The 20,028-nt window shown below is 37.9% G+C and overlaps 1 protein-coding gene across 1 annotated transcript in view; it reads left to right on the forward strand.

The window, feature by feature from the left end:
- Positions 1 to 20,028, forward strand: part of LOC142337125 (uncharacterized) — a 106,822-nt gene that overhangs the window by 35,030 nt on the left and 51,764 nt on the right. The window contains exons 4-6 of the mRNA XM_075386222.1: positions 2,478 to 2,839; positions 5,053 to 5,272; positions 17,224 to 17,567. Of these exons, the coding sequence (XP_075242337.1) occupies positions 2,478 to 2,839; positions 5,053 to 5,272; positions 17,224 to 17,567 (926 nt within the window). The remainder of the gene's footprint in view (positions 1 to 2,477; positions 2,840 to 5,052; positions 5,273 to 17,223; positions 17,568 to 20,028) is intronic.

The raw sequence follows: 20,028 nt of genomic DNA on the forward strand, positions 1-20,028 counted from the left end.
AGCGGTCAAGGCATAGGCTGTTGTAGTGGGAATAATAAAATAGCGCAAACAAGTCTCAACTGCATTTTTGTTAAATTCGTTCTGATTCAGAAGAACTCCACCACTTTCAGGTTTTTCTTCAATTTTAGACTTCAATTTTCTAACCTGATAGACTTTCCTTTCCTTAATGCTAACACTAAGGCTGCAACAACTTGTTTTCTTAAAAATCCTTGGTATGGGCTTTGTTTTCAGCATTGTAGTAACAGGAAAGCAGAAAACCTCAATTGCCCAATTTTTCAAATCCCTCATTTATATTTCTTCCATTCAGTCAATGATGTTTCCTTTTTGGCGGAACAGTTTTATTCTACCGACGTAACTCGTTAGGTTTACCGTCTTGTCAATTGTTTTTTATCTTTTCCTTGGTTTCTTGTGACGACTCGAAATAATGAGCAAAATATAACACTGGAGTTGACTACTTTGGGCAGTTTTTTGTTACTCTCCGCCGCACTAGGGGAAAGTTGGTTTTCATTTTCTGTTGTCTTACAACTCGCGCTGTATATGTTGATAGTACCATCATTGGACATCATCTCACGGATGAGGTACTGCATACTACTTTTTGTCTAGTGGAGCAGTTGAGCATGCTCTTAAAGCGCAATCGCTATAAACCGTGAGCGCTAATGCGTGCGGTCTTGACGCTTTTCCGTCTCGTCCTGATATCAATGATTTTTTCATGTCGCAATCGTGACGCTCCTGCGCAGCTAATGCGTTTTGGTCCGTTGGATTGAAGACTATGTTCCAAAGCTGAACCGATGTTTTATGTGAGTGGCAGACGCATGCCAAGAGACACCTGAAGACGGGTGACTTGGTTTGAAAAATTGAGCAAAACAAACCCTAATTGTTTCTACCCTAAGGCGTGGATTGTAGAACTCTGTTACACCCCCTATAGAGTCACACGCCCACCCTCTTGTGTACGTCTACTGCAACGCTTTTCCGACCGCTCGTAGAACTTGCTCTAGTTTTCCCAACATCTTCATCATGGCCTGAGGATGTTACCAAGTAATTAAGCGAATATTATGGAATTAGAATTGAGTATTTCTAAGCCTTTAAAACATGATAAAAGTGCTTTGTAATATATGTAGAAAGTTCAAAAAAAATTGTTGAACTTAATTTTCAGTAAATATAACCATATTATGTACTGATTAAGCTTGTTTTGGCTTAAAAATTGTAGGTTTTATTGACGGTTTTTGATCCATTATTAACCAATTTTTACGTCAAAAACGTGAAACAAAAAAAATTCGCCGTCTAATCTTTTTTGTTACCTTGCTTTTGTACCTCTACGTTGCTATCATCGATCTGCTGATGACTGATGTTAATATAGAAAGGATTGAGTTTAAAGCTTATCGGTAGACTGTTTTTCAGCTGCAATAAGTTTAATGATCTGGTAATCTTTTTGAAATTGACCGTTTTTCACAGGCTCTAGAATTTGCGAAGCAACTGACGTAATTGAGCTGCTCAAACTAAAATTATGTCTTCCGCCAGAATTGATATATTTTTAAATTATTTTATGGACAATGGTGGGCCTTTAAGAATAATCATATTTGAAATGCTGCTGCCAGACGTGTTCCCGTGCGCTTGATATAATGAAAAAAATACATTAGGGTATATTTAAAAAAAATAATGCAGAGAAAACATGCTAATTTTTTTTTGTTTTCCGCGGTTTGAAGCAAATTACATTTCAAACTGATCGGAAATTAAGAGATTTTGAGTTCACAGAGGTTAAACCTCGTGTGCAAAATATTTCAAAACAGAATTGTGTAAAAAGTTAGAAACTACTCCTGAACACTGTTTGACCAACTAATATATTTCCAAGTACCGTTTTTCCATTCATTCTCCAATACGTTCCAGACCTACTCACAACTAATTCCGAGTATTCTAACTCATTCAATCTTCTGACAATGAAAAGTACACGTTTTTGTACAAAGTTTTTAGAAATTGTTTTTAGCAATACAGGCTTTTGTCAAATATTTCTCAACTCAACATCATTCCGCGCATGAAGAAATCAAGCGTTGCAAATATTACTTTAAAAATGTGTTTTTAATAACATTTTCTTCAATTTTAGTTAGATAAGATTCGCAGACCTTGAAATGAAGTTTTGCAATTTGTTACCGCCTCTGCGTTACATGAAAAGAAAATAACCGTCTCCAAGAGCTCATCATTTTTGGCGTCATGAAGCTGGCGATCGGGATTCTTCTAGGCTTGATTTTCATAATTTTATATTCTTGCATCTTGGGTGATAACGAGTTGGAAAAACAACTCTGGATAAATGTATTTATGTACATAAAGCTGCTGTTATCAGAAAATAAAAGGCAAGTTTGTAGCTTTGGCGAGTTGTTTTTCACTGTTTGTGATTATATTTATTTAAATTAAACAGTTGTTTGCATCATTGATTTTGTTACTAAACGTTGCTTTTAAGAATAACAGATTGTGGCTCTTTCTAGTCACTGGACTACTGGTACGTGCCAGTAGGACCATCTTGTACTCCGTCCTCACCGTGCAGTGCTCCAGTGGGTGGAATACCCTCCCAGGTGGATGAACTGCAAATTGGTGGATTGATTGCTGGGGAGGATTACTTTATCACTCTACGCTCACACGCACACCTGGGCCACTCTAGCTACCCCTCCCCTCTCGTAATCAATCAGCCAACCTTGCCAGACGTGGTTTCTGTCAATAATGTGGTGAACTACGACCAGTTTTATATTACCTTCTATATCCAGTTTGCTTCCGGAGTTGGCTCGGAGGTCAAGTTTTACCACAACAGTGAACTGGCTCTTACTGATGGATTTGAAGAACGTCCTTTTGCGTAAGCTTAAATAGAGTCCAACACGAGGCCCCGATATCTTAGATTGATATACATACCTGCGATGGTCTTACCAGAGGTCGCGTCGGTCTAGAAATCGTGTCCTGGGCTATGAAAAGATATTGGCCTTTCGTATGGAAAAACATTGAGTTGACTCACGAACTTTGCTTGGCTGAAATTTATGAAGTCTCTGGCCATGTAAATAAAGACAATGTTTAAACCTCCTCAACTTTTTAGGTCTTTTCATAATTTCAAGGACTCAACTAATAATAATCATTTATTAAAAATTTATTTATTTTTATAAAAACGCCTGTAAATAATTGTCTAATAATCCATTATTTCTATCAACTTGAACAAATTATTACAAAATTTTGCAAATTTACGGTTTATATTTATGGTACGAAGCGGATCTATTCACAATATCTATTCACGAGTTATAGTATAATGAGCTTATTTTTGTTTTTATCGGCAGCGCAACTAAGTGGATTGAAAATTAAACTGTTTTCAGAAGATAAGGACATGTTATTCACTCAGCACAAACACAACACTCAGTTCCAACAGGTCATCAATAGGCTTCAAAGAAGCCTAGTCTAGTGATGCCTTGAAGAAATTTAAAGGTGTTTGGCCAGAAATGCATCTTCAAATTTAACAAAATATCACTATTTGACAAAGAAACGGTTTTAAAAAATATCAATTAACTTAAAAAAATAACAATTAGTAAAATGCTGAGAGTATTTCAGCATTGCCTTGAATGTAACATTGGACAAAAATAGAGATAAATTTGGTGAGTAGTGTGATGTTGAGTAATTTTCTCACACTTACGCCAATAGATTTAGAACTACAGCCAATTGCGTTATTAGATGGTTTGATGGATCTACATGTACTTCTCGATTTTGATACCTTCTCAGAATCAACACAAGTTTTTTTTTATTTGATTTCTTCTAATCGGCTCTCATTCCTCAAAACTATGAATAACAACTTCAATTTTTCTTACAAATGCAGTTCATTTACAGTTAAGATCTAATTGCGTTCTCTCGCGGTACGAATTGAATCTTGTGTTCTCAAACCATATACTTCTTACCAAGTTAATCCGTTTAGACTCTAAGGGCTCTAGCGCTGTTTTGCGCGCCATTCCATACAAAAGCGCAGCATAGTGAACATTGTAACATGTGAGCATAGTAACAAAATAATTGTGAAAATTTCGTCAACTTTTTTAAGCAACAAAACGAACTTAAAAATTTGTTCAACTTTTCAATTAAACATTGAACAAGCTCGATTAATTTTAATAAATTTCAATGTTGTCAAAACATTTCTAAGGTTCTTTCCATAAGGTCTTCGATCAATAGTTTCCTGATTTATTTTGATAGGCTGAAAATTAGCTTCATTACTCCTGTTACCCTTCTTAAAAGTAACTTCCATTGTTTTTTACTATTTATTGTAACGGATTTAATATTCAACCAACCGACAGCGTCGTTTGCGTGTTCCTGACATGGTACACTTTTTTCTATTCGATTTGCAGAAGAACTGTGTCATCGGCAAATAGTATGTCGAGACCATTGGAAAATTGAGCGAAGACAGGGGACCCATTTTTTAAAAGGGGACCCATATCTTTTGGAAAGATATTTTGTGAAGAACATTTTTGGAGCAAAGAAATAAGGGTTCACCCTGGTCGATTAGCAGAAATTGTGCAGACTGTTTTTTGCGACTCAGGGTCACCAAAATTAGTGCAAATAAATTTTTCGAAAGAAGGAAACTGTTAGCCACACTAGCAAATAGTTTGAATTATTCGGCTCCTCCAATAGGCAAATTCAAAAAATATATATATTTTTTCGGGAATGCAGTTGAGTGACTTCCGGCCCAAACATTTATTCATCCGTTTCTTACAAACGACTCAAAACAACAGTAGCGGGACCCGATTTCTTTTTCCCTATGAAATCGTCTTTCGAAAACGCATCCTTTGTTTAATTTTTGTATGATATAGATATCTCGATTTGAAAAAGATAGGTTTAAGTAAAAAATAATTTTGGGATTTTAGGTCTTAGTATATTTTCCGCACATATTTATATTAAAAAGGAGCTGAGTGCTGTGAATTTATGTTTAAGAAGATGCGCTGAAATGTGCTGACTGTTGAATTTTTTTAGAAATTGAACTGCTTTCAGCCCATTATTTTCATAAACTTCAGACTTAACTCTGGTAAACCATTTACCACGTTTCAGCTTGTCAAACACTGTGACGTTCGAAGGCCTGGTGCCGGGTGACAAGTACAACATCTCACTGGAAGCCTTCAGCAAAGGATTGAAACCCACAATGAGGGGGTTCTGGATGGATGCGTACACTATGGCACCTACACCTTACAAAGAGGAGGGATCCCAATATGCACACTGGCCAGATTTCTCTGTCAACTTCCAATGCTCATTCTACTACGGCTATACTAAGGTTGACATGCACATATACTCAGAATGTGACGCCATGCATGTCTATGCTGTTAGGAAAGTTTGTAAGCTTTTGCTGGATCAAAATTGGTACACTGCACCAGGCGAGAGTTGTTGTGTTTGTCTTGAAGATCTGCCAGAAAAATTGTTATCTTGCAGGATCTGTCAGAAAATTGGATATCTTGCAAGATTCTTGCGAAGACAACGGAGTTCGTTCCGGTTGAGCTGCGCTTTGATTAATTTTAATCATTTTCTTTACCATTACTTTTTGATCAAATTGATAGAAACTCAGGAGGTCAGTTTTCATTAAGAACATAGTAAAGATTTTGTTTATTTAAACTTGAAATAATTTATTACTGCCGCCTGAAAAGTACTTTTTCTATTTTCGTTATTTTCTGCTAAAAGCAGCTCTCGAATTAAACCAGTTTTCAAAGCAAAATTGTTACCCGTACCTTGGTGCCAGAGCAATTCAGTACTGAACCATTCAAAAATGCTTTCTGTTTTTTTGTCTTAACCTTTTTCTGGTCGTGTCACTTTTTGCTATTTACAGCATGATTCATGCAAGTATGGTTTTGCTCTTGTCGTCTATATCTGTGTATGAGTAATTAGCGGCTGACGCAAAACTGAGTACAAACAAATGCCGGCTGACATTGATCTGCGCACTCTCAAATTCCTACTGTATTTTCTCTGCTCTTAATTACCCGCGGTTTTCTGTTGACTTATATGGCTATTAAATTTTGAACTCTTACAAAACCGACAATCAACAGAAATTCAACCGCAATAAAATTTTTATGCTTGAGCTGCACTGGTATATGAAAAATCTGAAGATTAAGTAAATGTGAAATGAATTAAAAATGATTGAATGCATCTATTAACAATTTTTTAGTGAAAAGTATTATAAACATTTGAATAAATTAGATTTTGTCACTAAGATTTAGTTAAAGTTCGCTCTCTGTGATGTGCTCGCCCTGGTGATGTGCTCTCCTCTCACTCTCTCTCTCTCTCACTCTCTCACTCTCGGGTGAGGTGACGTGCTCAATCCAAGCCGATTCGACACAAATAGAATCTCCAGAATCGCGCCTGGCGATGACGACGCCTGGCAACTGAAGCTGTCAACTCAAATCCCTCCACCTTGCACCGGGGGACCAATCCACTTTGAAGTGAGATCACATGGAGATCCACAAAGAACTCATACATGTCATACATCTGAAAAAGGGAAAAACAAGCAGATAGCAGCCAGCAAAGAAAGCACCAAAAGAGTTCAGCTTGAAACCGAATGACCTTCATTAAAGAAGAACAGATGATTAATTAATCATAAAGCGTATAAAAGCGCAATATTTATCAAATTCGCCACGTATATCATGGAACCTACCTACTCAGAGACCAGAGAGAACTTTTTGAGAACAAATAAAATAAGAACTGCATTATGTCGCAATCCTTCGCAATATCGGTGTAAAGAAAACCTACAATGGTCACTAAAGTCTTTGTCGTCTTATTATTTTTGTTATCTTAAGTTGATATCCCAATTTATTTCCTAAAACCATATTGTTTTTTGACTCAAGGTCGGGCGAGAGGTCTTTCTTCGCATATTTCCGGAAAAACACGCGAAATTCCTCAAACGCATCGCGAGACTCCTCAAACTTGCAGCAGATATATCGCCCTCTACTTTTTGCATCGTTAGCCCCAATTGTTACAAAAACATGCGTAATTTTTTTGGCATGACCAACTAGCTCCATCAAATTATGACATCTACGGCCTCCTTCACTGATATACTCGGGCCAAAACAACTGGATGAATGCATATCGCAGTTTTTGGAGATTTTTAGTGTAGTTCAAAAAATGAAGCATTACCGGTGATGTCTCTTTTTGTGTGGTATTTTTGTGTGTGCGTGTGTGTGTGTGCGCGTGTGTGTTGCGTGTGTGTGTAGTTTGGTGTGGTGTGGGTTTCTCTCTGTATGTTTTGTGTCATGTGTGGTGTATTTTGGTGCTATGTTTGTGTGTGAGTGTGTTTAATGTGCTACCTGTTTATCCTTTTTTTGAGGACGAAAAGTCAAATGAGTCAGACGAAAAATTAGTCAAGTGAAAGATCGCATTAAAAAAGCCTGACATTACTATTATAATTGCTACAAACCTCTTTTTTTCTGCAATTGACACCTCCATCCTTATATAGCCAGTCTGGTTGCACCCCCCAAACTTGTAATTTTTGGTTCTTAGAGATCCCTTATATTAATCAAAACAAATTGCCGGTAACGGTAGGCAAATGGATGAATTTTTGTTTCCGGTTGTCAAAAATATTAGTGCCATTAAACTATTTCTGTGAAAGAATGCTCAAAAACACTAAAAACACGCATTATTCTGTGTCTGCTTACATTACAAGAAAATTCAATTACCGTATACGTCCTAATTGCAAAGCTTTGATGCATAATTAATTTACCCTACAAATGCCGGCTGACATTGATCTGCGCACTCTCAAATTCCTACTGTATTTTCTCTGCTCTTAATTACCCGCGGTTTTCTGTTGACTTATATGGCTATTAAATTTTGAACTCTTACAAAACCGACAATCAACAGAAATTCAACCGCAATAAATTTTTCACGCTTGAGCTGCACTGGTATATGAAAAATCTGAAGATTAAGTAAATGTGAAATGAATTAAAAATGATTGAATGCATCTATTAACAATTTTTTAGTGAAAAGTATTATAAACATTTGAATAAATTAGATTTTGTCACAAAGATTTAGTTAAAGTTCGCTCTCTGTGATGTGCTCGCTCTGGTGATGTGCTCTCCTCTCACTCTCTCTCTCTCTCACTCTCTCACTCTCGGGTGAGGTGACGTGCTCAATCCAAGCTGATTCGACACAAATAGAATCTCCAGAATCGCGCCTGGCGATGACGACGCCTGGCAACTGAAGCTGTCAACTCAAATCCCTCCACCTTGCACCGGGGGACCAGTCCACTTTGAAGTGAGATCACATGGAGATCCACAAAGAACTCATACATGTCATACATCTGAAAAAGGGAAAAACAAGCAGATAGCAGCCAGCAAAGAAAGCACCAAAAGAGTTCAGCTTGAAACCGAATGACCTTCTTTAAAGAAGAACAGATGATTAATTAATCATAGAGCGTATAAAAGCGCAATATTTATCAAATTCGCCACGTATATCATGGAACCTACCTACTCAGAGACCAGAGAGAACTTTTTGAGAACAAATAAAATAAGAACTGCATTATGTCGCAATCCTTCGCAATATCGGTGTAAATAAAACCTACAATGGTCACTAAAGTCTTGTCGTCTTATTATTTTTGTTATCTTAAGTTGATATCCCAATTTATTTCCTAAAACCATATTGTTTTTTGACTCAAGGTCGGGCGAGAGGTCTTTCTTCGCATATTTCCGGAAAACACGCGAAATTCCTCAAACGCATCGCGAGACTCCTCAAACTTGCAGCAGATATATCGCCCTCTACTTTTTGCATCGTTAGCCCCAATTGTTACAAAAACATGCGTAAATTTTTTGGCATGACCAACTAGCTCCATCAAATTATGACATCTACGGCCTCCTTCACTGATATACTCGGGCAAAAACAACTGGATGAATGCATATCGCAGTTTTTGGAGATTTTTAGTTTAGTTCAAAAAATGAAGCATTACCGGTGATGTCTATTTTGTGTGGTATTTTTGTGTGTGCGTGTGTATGTGTGCTTGTGTGTGATGCGTGTGTGTGTAGTTTGGTGTGGTGTGGGTTTCTCTCTGTATGTTTTGTGTCATGTGTGGTGTATTTTGGTGCTATGTTTGTGTGTGAGTGTGTTTAATGTGCTACCTGTTTATCCTTTTTTTTGAGGACGAAAAGTCAAATGAGTCAGAGGAAAAATTGGTCAAGTGAAAGATCGCATTAAAAAAGCCTGACATTACTAATATAATTGCTACAAACCTCTTTTTTTTCTGCAATTGACACCTCCATCCTTATATAGCCAGTCTGGTTGCACCCCCCAAACTTGTAATTTCTGGTTCTTAGAGATCCCTTATATTAATCAAAACAAATTGCCGGTAATGGTAGGCAAATGGATGAATTTTTGTTTCCGGTTGTCAAAAATATTAGTGCCATTAAACTATTTCTGTGAAAGAATGCTCAAAAACACTGAAAACACGCATTATTTTGTGTCTGCTTACATTATAAGAAAATTCAATTACCGTATACGTCCTAATTGCAAAGCTTTGATGCAAAATTAATTTGTAAAATCCGTTGGTATATAATTGTATTTGTATGTATATGAAATGCAGCCTATATGCTATTACATGTATAAGTGGGGAGTGCAAATGGACGTGGGGGAGCAATAGCAGAAAGGAGCCCAAACTTTGTTTGGACGCAAATAAACATTACGGGGCATTACCTCCCTATATAGTACTACCTATCTTAAAACATAAAATGTCATCCCGTCTCATTAGTATTACACATGTCTAAACTAATGTGTTGTGTGTGCGTTGCTTGTTTATGTGTGTGTGTGGGGCGTGTGTATAGTTTGGTGTGGTGTGGGTGTCTCCTTGTGTGTTTTGTCTCATGTGTGGTGTAGTTTGATGTTATGTTTGTTTGTGAGTGTGTTTGGTGTGCTAACAGTTTATCCTTTTTTTTGAGGACGAAATGTCAAATTGGCCAGACGAAAAATTGGTCATGCGAAAGATCGCATTAAAAAGGCCAACATGACTAAAATAATTGCTAGAAACCTTGGGCTTTTTTCTGCTATTGACACCCCCATCTTAATTTTTGGTCCTCAGAGATCCTTCATTTTGATCATAACAAATTGCCGGTACCGGTAGAGAAATGGATGAATTTTTGTTTCCGGTTGTCAAAAATTTAGTGTCATAAAACTATTCCTGTGAAAGATTGCGCAAAAACATTGAAAACACGCATATTCTCTCTATCTTTCTCTCTCTCTCTCTCTCTCTCTCTCTGCTTACTTAATAAGAAAATTCAATTACCTAATAGATCCTAAATTCAAAACTTTGCTGCATAATTAAATTCTAAGATTCTTTTGTATATAACTGTATTTGTAAGTGTTTGAAGTTCAACCAATATGCTTTTGCATGTATAGGATGGGGGTGAAAATGGTCATGGGGGAGCAATAGCAGAAAAGAGCCCAAAGTTTGTTTGAGAGCAAATAAACATTCCGGGGGCATTACCTACTTATGTAGTATTACCTAATTTAAAACAATGATTGTCCTCCCGTACCATTAGTTTTACACCTGTCTAAACTACTGCGTTGTGTGTGTGGTGCTTGTTTGTGTGTATGTGGTAAGTGTATGTGTGCGGTGTGTGTTTGTGTATGTGTTCGTAATTGTATGTATGTTTATATGTATGTGTGTATTCCGCCCCTGATCATACTTTCCAGACTGAAGTGACCTGTGGTCAGACCATATCCAGACTGTAGTGCGCTCGAAATTCTACAATAACAAACTGACTACTAAAGAACCAGTAGCCATTCAACAGCATAAAGAAATCCCAAAGCTTCAAGAAACATCAAAATTCGAAAACAAATTAGATCCGTAAATATCAAAAACCTCACATTTTTAGAGTTTGAATTTGGAATCAGCTCGACAGTAATGTTTTGGCAGTGCCATTTGTATAATACACTGCTCCCAAACTATCTTTTACTCGATTTTCATGAATGCTTGTATAGTATACAATTTGAACTCTTTGGTTTTTATGTTCTGACATATTGATCTGATTCAGGATAACGATAAGAACAAATCGCTTCAAAACTATCTGGATAGTGCACACATCTATTAGATAACAGTTTTAAAAGAATTGTGGTTGCCCTCCTGTCCAAATTCGTTGGCTGGCAGTTTTATATGATCGCATCAAATTCAACGCAGAGCTCACGTTGATTGCTTGTGTATCGGAGTTTAGCTATTCAACGGCCTCAATATAGCGTTGCTTTGGCGGGCAGAAAATCACACTTTGCAGCCCGTCCAAAAACTCCAAATACAAGAAACTATTTTGGTTTTTTTTCTTCAAACTTGTTTTTCAGCAAGTAGTTCATATATTTCAAAACCGAGTCGATACATGTATGCGGTTGGATGTACTGAATGTAGCTTGCGTTTGGTGCACATATGCAGTTGCGGTATTAGATTACAGTTCATGTTCATGCCCCTGATCACACCCGCACCTCCAACCAACAACCCCCCCCCCCCCCACTTCCACCCAACACCCACCACCTCCAACCAACATCCGCACCTCCACCTCCACCCCCACCCCCTCTCAAGTTTTCGTCAAGGTGCATCAATCGCCCGATGCAAGTTGGAACAATTTGAGACGGTATCTTCAAGGTCGCAGCGTATCGAGAGATCGACGAAGCAGTTGACGGGTCCAGAGTTGAGCTGAAACCGCTGTTAGCATAACTAGGCGTTCAATTGTTAGCTGTTTCGGACTGGATCGGAATAAACACATAGGATTCCAAATTATGACAGAAAAGGTCATGGAGAATGTTACCGTATTGACCAGTGTAGGAATTTGTTGCCACGGGTACGGGGGGAGGTGAGGTGGCTTGTGGGGGAAAGAGGTGGGTTGTTTGCACCTCAGTAAGATGGTGTAGCACTCATGTAGCGCTCCTGTCCGGCAGTGTCCTAAATTTGCAGTTGGAGCGCATATAAAACGCCATTTTAACATATCTTGTTTACTTCAAAAATATGCTTTTCGAAAATTTCAATTTGATCTCACTGTTTATTCTCTAGCATGAAGGAGTCACTATACATGCCGATAAAAAGCTTGTTATCTGGGCAGAGATTATCCAGCCTGAGTTTGACTCAATTCAGACACGAGTCAGTCATTTTGCGCAGAATAAAACGGTCTTTTCTAATGTATTTTTCATGACTCAGTGCTGAGTGTAATTGAATTGCCATGTCACAGTGGTGAAACCCTCTGAGACCAAGGTACGGGTACTGAAACTTTTTAACTTCTCATTTTCAGTCGGTAATTGAATATTTCTTATTTCTTTGGCGAAAAAACTAGCTACCACGGACATTAAGCTTAGAAAAGTTCCCATCTTGAATTTTTCAGACAGAAAAATATGTTATCCTGCAAGATTCTGGCAGAGTTAATGAGTATCTTGCTAGATTCTGGCAGAATTAATGAGTATCTTGCTAGATTCTGGCAGAATGAAAGGTTACCTTGTAAGATTCAGGCAGAAATCTTCCAAATCGAGTGGGGTGGACAAAAATCATTTTGTTTTTAGTGTCTGCTTGCTCATTTTATGAATTCTACTGTTGTGGTTTTTCAAGATTTTCAATGTTGAAAAAGTAATGATAAATACAAAGATCATGCTAACTTCATGGCTGATAAATGTCAATGGTAGGAGCTGAACTACCGACTTCTTTTCAGGCAAACGATTACGCTGACACTCGAAAACTGATTTATCCTAGGCAACAAACCAATTCACTTTTAAGTTGGGGCTGTCGGCTATTATAATACTTTTTTGGTGTTGCCTCTTTGATGCAATTATCCCAAAATATTATTTTTACGACATATAAAAAGACCAAGCAGTACCGATCAATCGTATTTAAGTTCACTGCTCCGCCGACTATATTATGAAAAGATGAGCATGCTCGACACTTGAATTACGCTCTATATTATCTGTGAAGCCGAACTGTGTATTTATAGTAATTGTTAAAACGCTCACGTGCACATTTTAAAATGATGAAATTTTGCAGTACCAGAAGTTAAAATGCCGGAAGTTGCTACTTAGCCAGAAGTTGACTTCTGTTGACTTTCGTCATTTTAAAACGTGCGCGTTTCGTGCTTTAAGCATGGTTAAGTGACTCTGCAGAAGTCACTTCGAAGTTCTGACTTAATATCTCGAACCACTACGTGGTTCTCAATAAACGCCAGAAGTTCTCAGTGACTTCAAGCAGAGTCACTTAATTTTTATTTCATAGTTCCCAATGTCCTTGGGAAGTCAAGAGAAGCATGAAATTTGCCGATGATTAAACTACCGCCGAAAACCTGAGAGTTACTCTTTCCCGAAAACGCCTGACGAGAAGTCGCAGCCAAATAAGAGCAACCAAAAGTCTAGAATATATGTTTTATTACATAAAATGGAGACCTACCTACGTGATTAGGAAACATAGTCCACCTTCTGAAACGGATTTTTTTTAACAAAGAGAGTGACATTACCCCCCCCCCCAGCTGAAACTTAGTATCAGAGCGACAGGAGAGGAGAAAGCAGCGAATTTCTCAACAAAGCATTTCTTAAGAAGAATACAACGAGAAAGAACCGGAGCATTTCTCAAAAATACAGATCACCCTCCCCCCACAAATGAAAGTTAGTATCAGAGCGACAGGAGAGAGGAGGAAACAGCAAGAAAAGCCCCCAAAACGATTTTTTTGGTCTCAGACGTCACCAAAGACAAGGAGATTTTTTCAAGGGTTCCCAATCAAGACGTCACCCAATCAAGAAGGCCTGACTTTTTTGATTGCAAATTTCACCAAAAGATGACCGCCCGAGGTTCCAGACGCCACCTCAGAGGTGCCTTCCCCGGTTAGACGAATCCAAAAAAAACTTCAATTTTTTTTGCGACAAAAATTTCAAAAACAAGAAAATTGTCCCCCAACGAGCTTTTGTGGATGGTTTTTGAAAGAAATAGCCATGAGAAGCAACATGTTAGCACTTAGCAAAAGAAACACAAATTGCACGAAAAAACGATATAGCTTTTTTGCATCGTAAAAATTTAAAAAACAATATTCTGTTTTTGTCGAAAAATCTACATGAAAGTAAAATTACTAGTTGAATAGAACACTTCAGTTGGGACTTAAATTGATTTTTTTTAAAATTGAATTGTTCATGTAAAATTTTCGCCGAAAAACAAAAAGTACCGGAAAATGCTTTCTTGAGAGACAAAAATCAAAAAACGTTTTTCTATCGTTTCGATGACAATTTTTTAATAAATCCAAAAAACCTAATGATTGCCCCCCAGTTTGTTATAATGCAGGCTTCAAGATTAGTTTACTGATATTGCTTTTTAACATAGAGGCAACTTAATTTTACCAAAATTGCTTCTTTAAATAAAAAAAAATTCAAAAAAACCTTTTTCTAACGTTTCAATGAAAACTTTCAAATAAATCCAGAAAACTTATTGAGTGGGCTCCCTCAAAAGGCTTTAATACAAGCTTTAAAGTTAGTTAATTGAATTTGTTTTTGAAAAAAGAGACAACTTGAACTTAGCAAAATTGCATCTTTGACTTCAAAAAATCAAAAAAAAATTGACGTTTTGATGTAAAAAACAATTGGTAGATCCAACAAAACCTATTAATTGAGCCCCCTCAGTTTTCTATAAAACAAGCTTCAACGTTAGTTTATCAATTTTGCGTTTTTATAAAGAGGCAACTTAAAATTGGCAAAATGGCTTCTCTAACTCAAAAATTTCAAAAAACGTTTTCTTGACGTTTTGATAAATACAATTAGTAGATCTAAGAAAATCTATTCATTGACCTCCCTCAGTTTGCTACAAAACAAGCTTCAAAATTAGATTTTTCTTTTTGCATTTAGTAAAGAGGCAACTTAAAATTAGCAAAATTGCTACTTTCTCTCAAAAAAAATTTAAAGACGTTTTCCCAACGTTATAGTTAATACACTTAATAGATTCAAGAAGACCTATTGAACAGGCACCTTCAACTTACTTGAAAACAAGCCAATAACCAATTTTATTACTTTTGCGAAATTGTAGAGAAGCAACAAAAAAGTAGAAAAATTGCTTCTCTGACTTATAGAAATCAAAACACATTTTTTTCTAAAGTTTTTTTAAAGCATCAATCGAGTTTCAAAAAGACCTATTGAATAAGCCTCCTCAGTTCATTACAAAACAAGCCAGGAAATTGCTTAATCACTCAACAAAACCGTGAAGAACGGACAGAAAATTGTTCCTGAAGTATCCGCTTCCTGCATTTCGCTTCCCCACAAAAGAAACCAAATTTCCGTTCGCAAACACAGGACTGGACTTTTTTGGACCGTTTTTTATATTGAAGAAAAACAAAACAAAGTTGAGAAACATTATGGACTTATTTTTTCATGCCTCGGTACGCGAGCAGTCCATTTGGAAACATGTCCAGATTTAAGTACAGACACCTTCCTCAATGCACATCGAAGGTTCACCTGTCGAAGATGCCAACGTATTTTGTTGTACAGCGATAACGGAAAAACATTTGTCGGCGCCTCCGAAAAGCTAAAGAAGTCGGTTAAGGCTTTAGACAAGGACAAGATTTATAAAACCCTAGCTGCGGTCAAAACCACATGGAATTGTAACCCACCGTTTGGCCCTATTTTCGGTGGTGCGTGGGAGCGATTGATTCAGAGCGCTAAGAAGACACTCTTGATCTTTCTAGGATCTAAGCGTCTCTCCTTCGACATCTTTGAGAGAAGAAAAGCTGAATTAGAATCATTTCTGAATGCCAGACCCTTGACAAACGTAGTTGATCGGCGGGAAAACGAAGAACCACTCACTCCTAATCATTTCTTCATTCAACGCCTGTACAGTTCCCTGCCACCCGGAAACTTGGGAGATCAACAGCCAGCTAGTTTCAACAACTGAACGAACGTTCAGCAGTTGATGAACCACGTGTGGCGGCGTTTGATTAAGGAGTACCTCACGACATTAATCAAGAGACATAAATGGACAGACAACAACCAGCCTCCTCTGAATGTTGGAGATGTTGTGTGAGTACTCAAAGAATTGACGCCGAGAGGAATTTGGCCCTTTCGAAGGGTTGTAGAAACATCCCCTGGACGAGACGGTGAAGTACGAGTTGCCAAGGAAAAAAAACGGCTCACGGCTCGTTCGTGCGTCCTGTCGCCGGCCTCGCGCGGGTTTTTTATCCGTAATTTTTTTAATTCAAATCATCGCTCCGGCCTTAGGCAACATGAGCTACATCCACCCCATTTGATGTTATCACCCTTACAGTATTTTAATTTCCAATTATATAGGTTCAAGGATATCGGATCAAACGACAATCAAGGTGATCTTCAACCCCTGCCCTCCCTCTTGGAGCATGTTCCCAATGACCTTGGGAACTCAAGTGAAGCATGAAATTTGCCGTTGATTTAATTACCGCCAAAAACCTGAGATTTACTCTTTCCCGAAAACGTCTGACAAGAAATCGCAACAAAATAAGAGCAACCGAAAGTCTAGAATATATGTCTCATTACATTCATCCTTCTACTAGACCTTTAACTTGCCTTTTAATCCAGTTTGTGACGAGGGTACGTTTTTATGCTAGTCCATTATTGATAGAAATAATGTCGTAACTTTTGTGTTCTCCGCTCGTTGGGTGAGATAAATTACTACTATGACATATTTTGTGAGTTATATGTAATCAGTTGGTATATAAGCACCGCTATTAACTAACATTAACGAAACTTGTCAAATGATATTTCCCGAAAAAAAAATATTTTTTTTGGTCGTATTGGGATTATTCTGTTTTTGTTTGTACCAATGCATTGCTTTTTCGATCCCTACAAAGTCGATAAAATTTTTTGATACTTTGTTTGGCTGACAGTTTTTGGCTGACAATTTGTTATCTCATCAGAAATGGTTTTATTGAACAAATCAATCCCCCAAAATTTTGCAGTAGGCAGTTTTAACAAAATTATTTAAAGAGATTACTTGAAACTGGAATCGATAAAGGCAGTAGCACTTGTGGCCACATTTAATTCACTTTTGATCAGAGACTATCAAGATCTCTCAGTGTCAGCGGCCCTCAAGGTTATTTAGGCTCAGACCATCGAAATCACATTATAATCAGTTACTCGATCATGACAGATCAACTTTGAAGGATCAGTTACCCGCTCCTTAGGCGCAGACGATGACCTGAATAGTGAACCCATCTGAAATCATTTTATTCCATCTCCATTGATACCTAAAAATATACTATCTCTATAATTTTATGAAAATGGTGTGAAATTTGATAAGGAGTTCCACATCTACGAGGACGACGAGGCATCATCACCGTGGGTGTTGACAGTCGAATCTATTGACCAGTGGTTCAAAGTGGACCAGTTGACACCGGGTGCTGTCTTCAATGCAAAAGTGTACCCCTTCAGTCCCTATGACATCCAGGGACACTTTATTTGGGTCAATGAATCCATGCACACAGCCAATTTCACCCACAACCCCTTGCTCATCACCAATGACACTATAAAACTGCAGACCATTTTCCCTTCAGGGACTGGAGTCCAGTTCAATATATCTGCTGAGGGGGTCTTCTATGGGGCACCTGAACACATTGACTCACTTCGGGTGTTCAATTTCTCACAGTTAGTACTTTTTTTCCCTTTCCCCTTTGTGACCCCACAGCTTAGAGGATACATGCTATTGTTTTCAGACGAAACTGTTCATTTTTACGGAACAGTTTTCTTGCCCTGGAAAAAGAAACGATTATTGATTTACAACATAGATGCATGAGCTCTATACAACTAGTTGCGCTGAACCGGGGGGGGGGGGGGGGGTTGTTAATGAATGGTGTTGGGATTGGGGGGATGCTTAGGACTATTTTGATTGTGTATTATTAAATTTGATTCCTTTTGTTTCGCTTGTTTGTTGCTATAAAAGGTTTTTGAGAAGTCGACTACTTCCGTCAGGTTTTGACAATAATTGTTGTGAAATGCCGGGCTTTGTTAACGAGAAGTCACAGTGTCCTTGACATCGCCGGCCCCATTTGCAGGATTGCAAAGAAAGAATAAAACTGTCGGATTGCAGCGTGTTGAATCATCCGTAAAGTTGAAACAAGAAGTAAAATAAAAATTGACTGTAATGAAATATAAGGGTACAAATTAAAGCTGGTGGTTCGTAAAAACGAGCCAACGAAATCAATAATCGGAAATACTAACCAAAAATACCTCCAGTGTCAAAAGAAAGTAAGAGGGGTGGGTCTTAGACCTGCGAGAAAATAAAACCAATAACAAGTTGAAATGGGCTGGTGATAAGGGATGATCAATGGAACATAAATATGTGATCAATCGATCTGCTGGTTTGTAAATGACAATCCAGAACGTAAGAGGGTGTAACGTGTTGATCAGAAGCCATGAAAGTTTGAGCAGCCACCTTTTCTTTAGAAGGGCAAACTGTTGTCCCTAAATTTCCTATCTTTAAAGAGACTGTTTGTTTATGCCGAAATTTGGGTTTCATTCTGCGAAAACTTTGCTCAGTTTCACAACGGGTCTAATGCGTTCTCCGAAAGACGTCTTCAACTTAACTGATCGGACAATCCCATCTGTGCCAGGGAAAACTTGAATAACTCTAGCCAAAGGCCAGAGGCCACGAGGGGTGAAATCTTCTAGAATCCATACCAAGTCGTCAACCTGTAAATTTTTCGACGTCTTATGCCATTTACAACGTACTTGTTGTGTTGGTAAATACTCCCGTAGGAAACGATTCCAAAAGTGAGTTGCAATTTGTTGTAATGAACGCCAACTTTTTGAAAGATTCTTCTCTTTACCAATGAAGACGCAAGGAGACAAGTTAACGGATGAACGACCTAGGAGAAAATGATTTGGTGTCAGTGGTAAGGGGTCGTTTATATCATATGGAACATTTGTGAGAGGCCTGGAGTTCATGCTTGCCTCTATTTCGCAAGCAACTGTATTGAGAATTTCGTCAGTTCTCGAACCAATGACCTTGTAAAGTGATAGTTTAAAAATTTGTACCAATCTCTCCCAAATTCCACTGAAATGGGGGGCAGTTGGGGGATTAAATTTCCAATCTATCTCCACATTCATTAGACGTAGCTTAGCTGCTAATAATTTTGATTCTTTCAGTTCTGCGATGCTAGATTGCAGAGCGTTGTTTGAACCAACAAAAGACTTGCCACAATCTGATACGAATTTGTTGGGTTTTCCTCTGCGGCTAACAAAACGCCTGATGCAGTTGATTGTGGAGTCTGTTGTGAGATCATTCGAAACTTCAAGATGTACTGCTCTAACAACAAGACAGGTGAAGAGCAAAATATATCGGCTAGATAATCTGCCATTGTTTTTAACAGGAAAGGGTCCTATGAAATCGAGACCAGTTGTTTCAAAGACAAACTGATTTTTCTTGGGTAATCTGTCCTCGGGTAAATCAGCCATCTGGGGGTGCTAACATCTTGCAGCATTCTACGACATGGCAAACAGTGGCGTATAGTCTGTTTAACAACTGCTCTACAGCGAAGTATCCAATAGTATTCCATGAGAGTGTTTCTAGTCATGGAAACGCTCGGGACCACAATGACAATTAATTTCGTGTGTGTGTTGTATCAGCAGTTTAACTGCAGCATTGTTACCGTCAAGTATTATGGGATGACGAGCGGTCAACAAAAGACTTGCTTTTGTCAAGCGACCACGTGCTCTTATTAGGTTATTCTCGTCTAGGAAAGGTGATAGTGCTTTCAATCTGCTAGTATCAGAGACCTCAAGTCTTTTTTTCAACAACAAGTATTCTGATTGAAAATCTTGTTTTTGAATATTGTGCATAACGTGCAGATAAGCTCTAATGTAATGTGCTAACTTCATTTCTGCGTTGCGTTTCCTACATTTGTCCGCAAAAAGAATAAAAAGACTGCTATCACACGTATTATTTTGTTCCAACTGCTAAATCTTGTCGCGTCGACAGTGTTTGATACAGTTGAGTTTACTGAAGAAAACGAAACAACCTTTACTTGTTGAGCATGCAAAATTTCCTGTTTTGGCAACTCAGATCATTTTTGACTCAAAAATGACGGTCCTGAAATCCATCGAGATT

Source organism: Convolutriloba macropyga, chromosome 3 (genome assembly GCF_964194025.1).
Source record: "Convolutriloba macropyga chromosome 3, txConMacr16.3, whole genome shotgun sequence".
Lineage (NCBI taxonomy): Eukaryota > Metazoa > Xenacoelomorpha > Acoela > Convolutidae > Convolutriloba > Convolutriloba macropyga.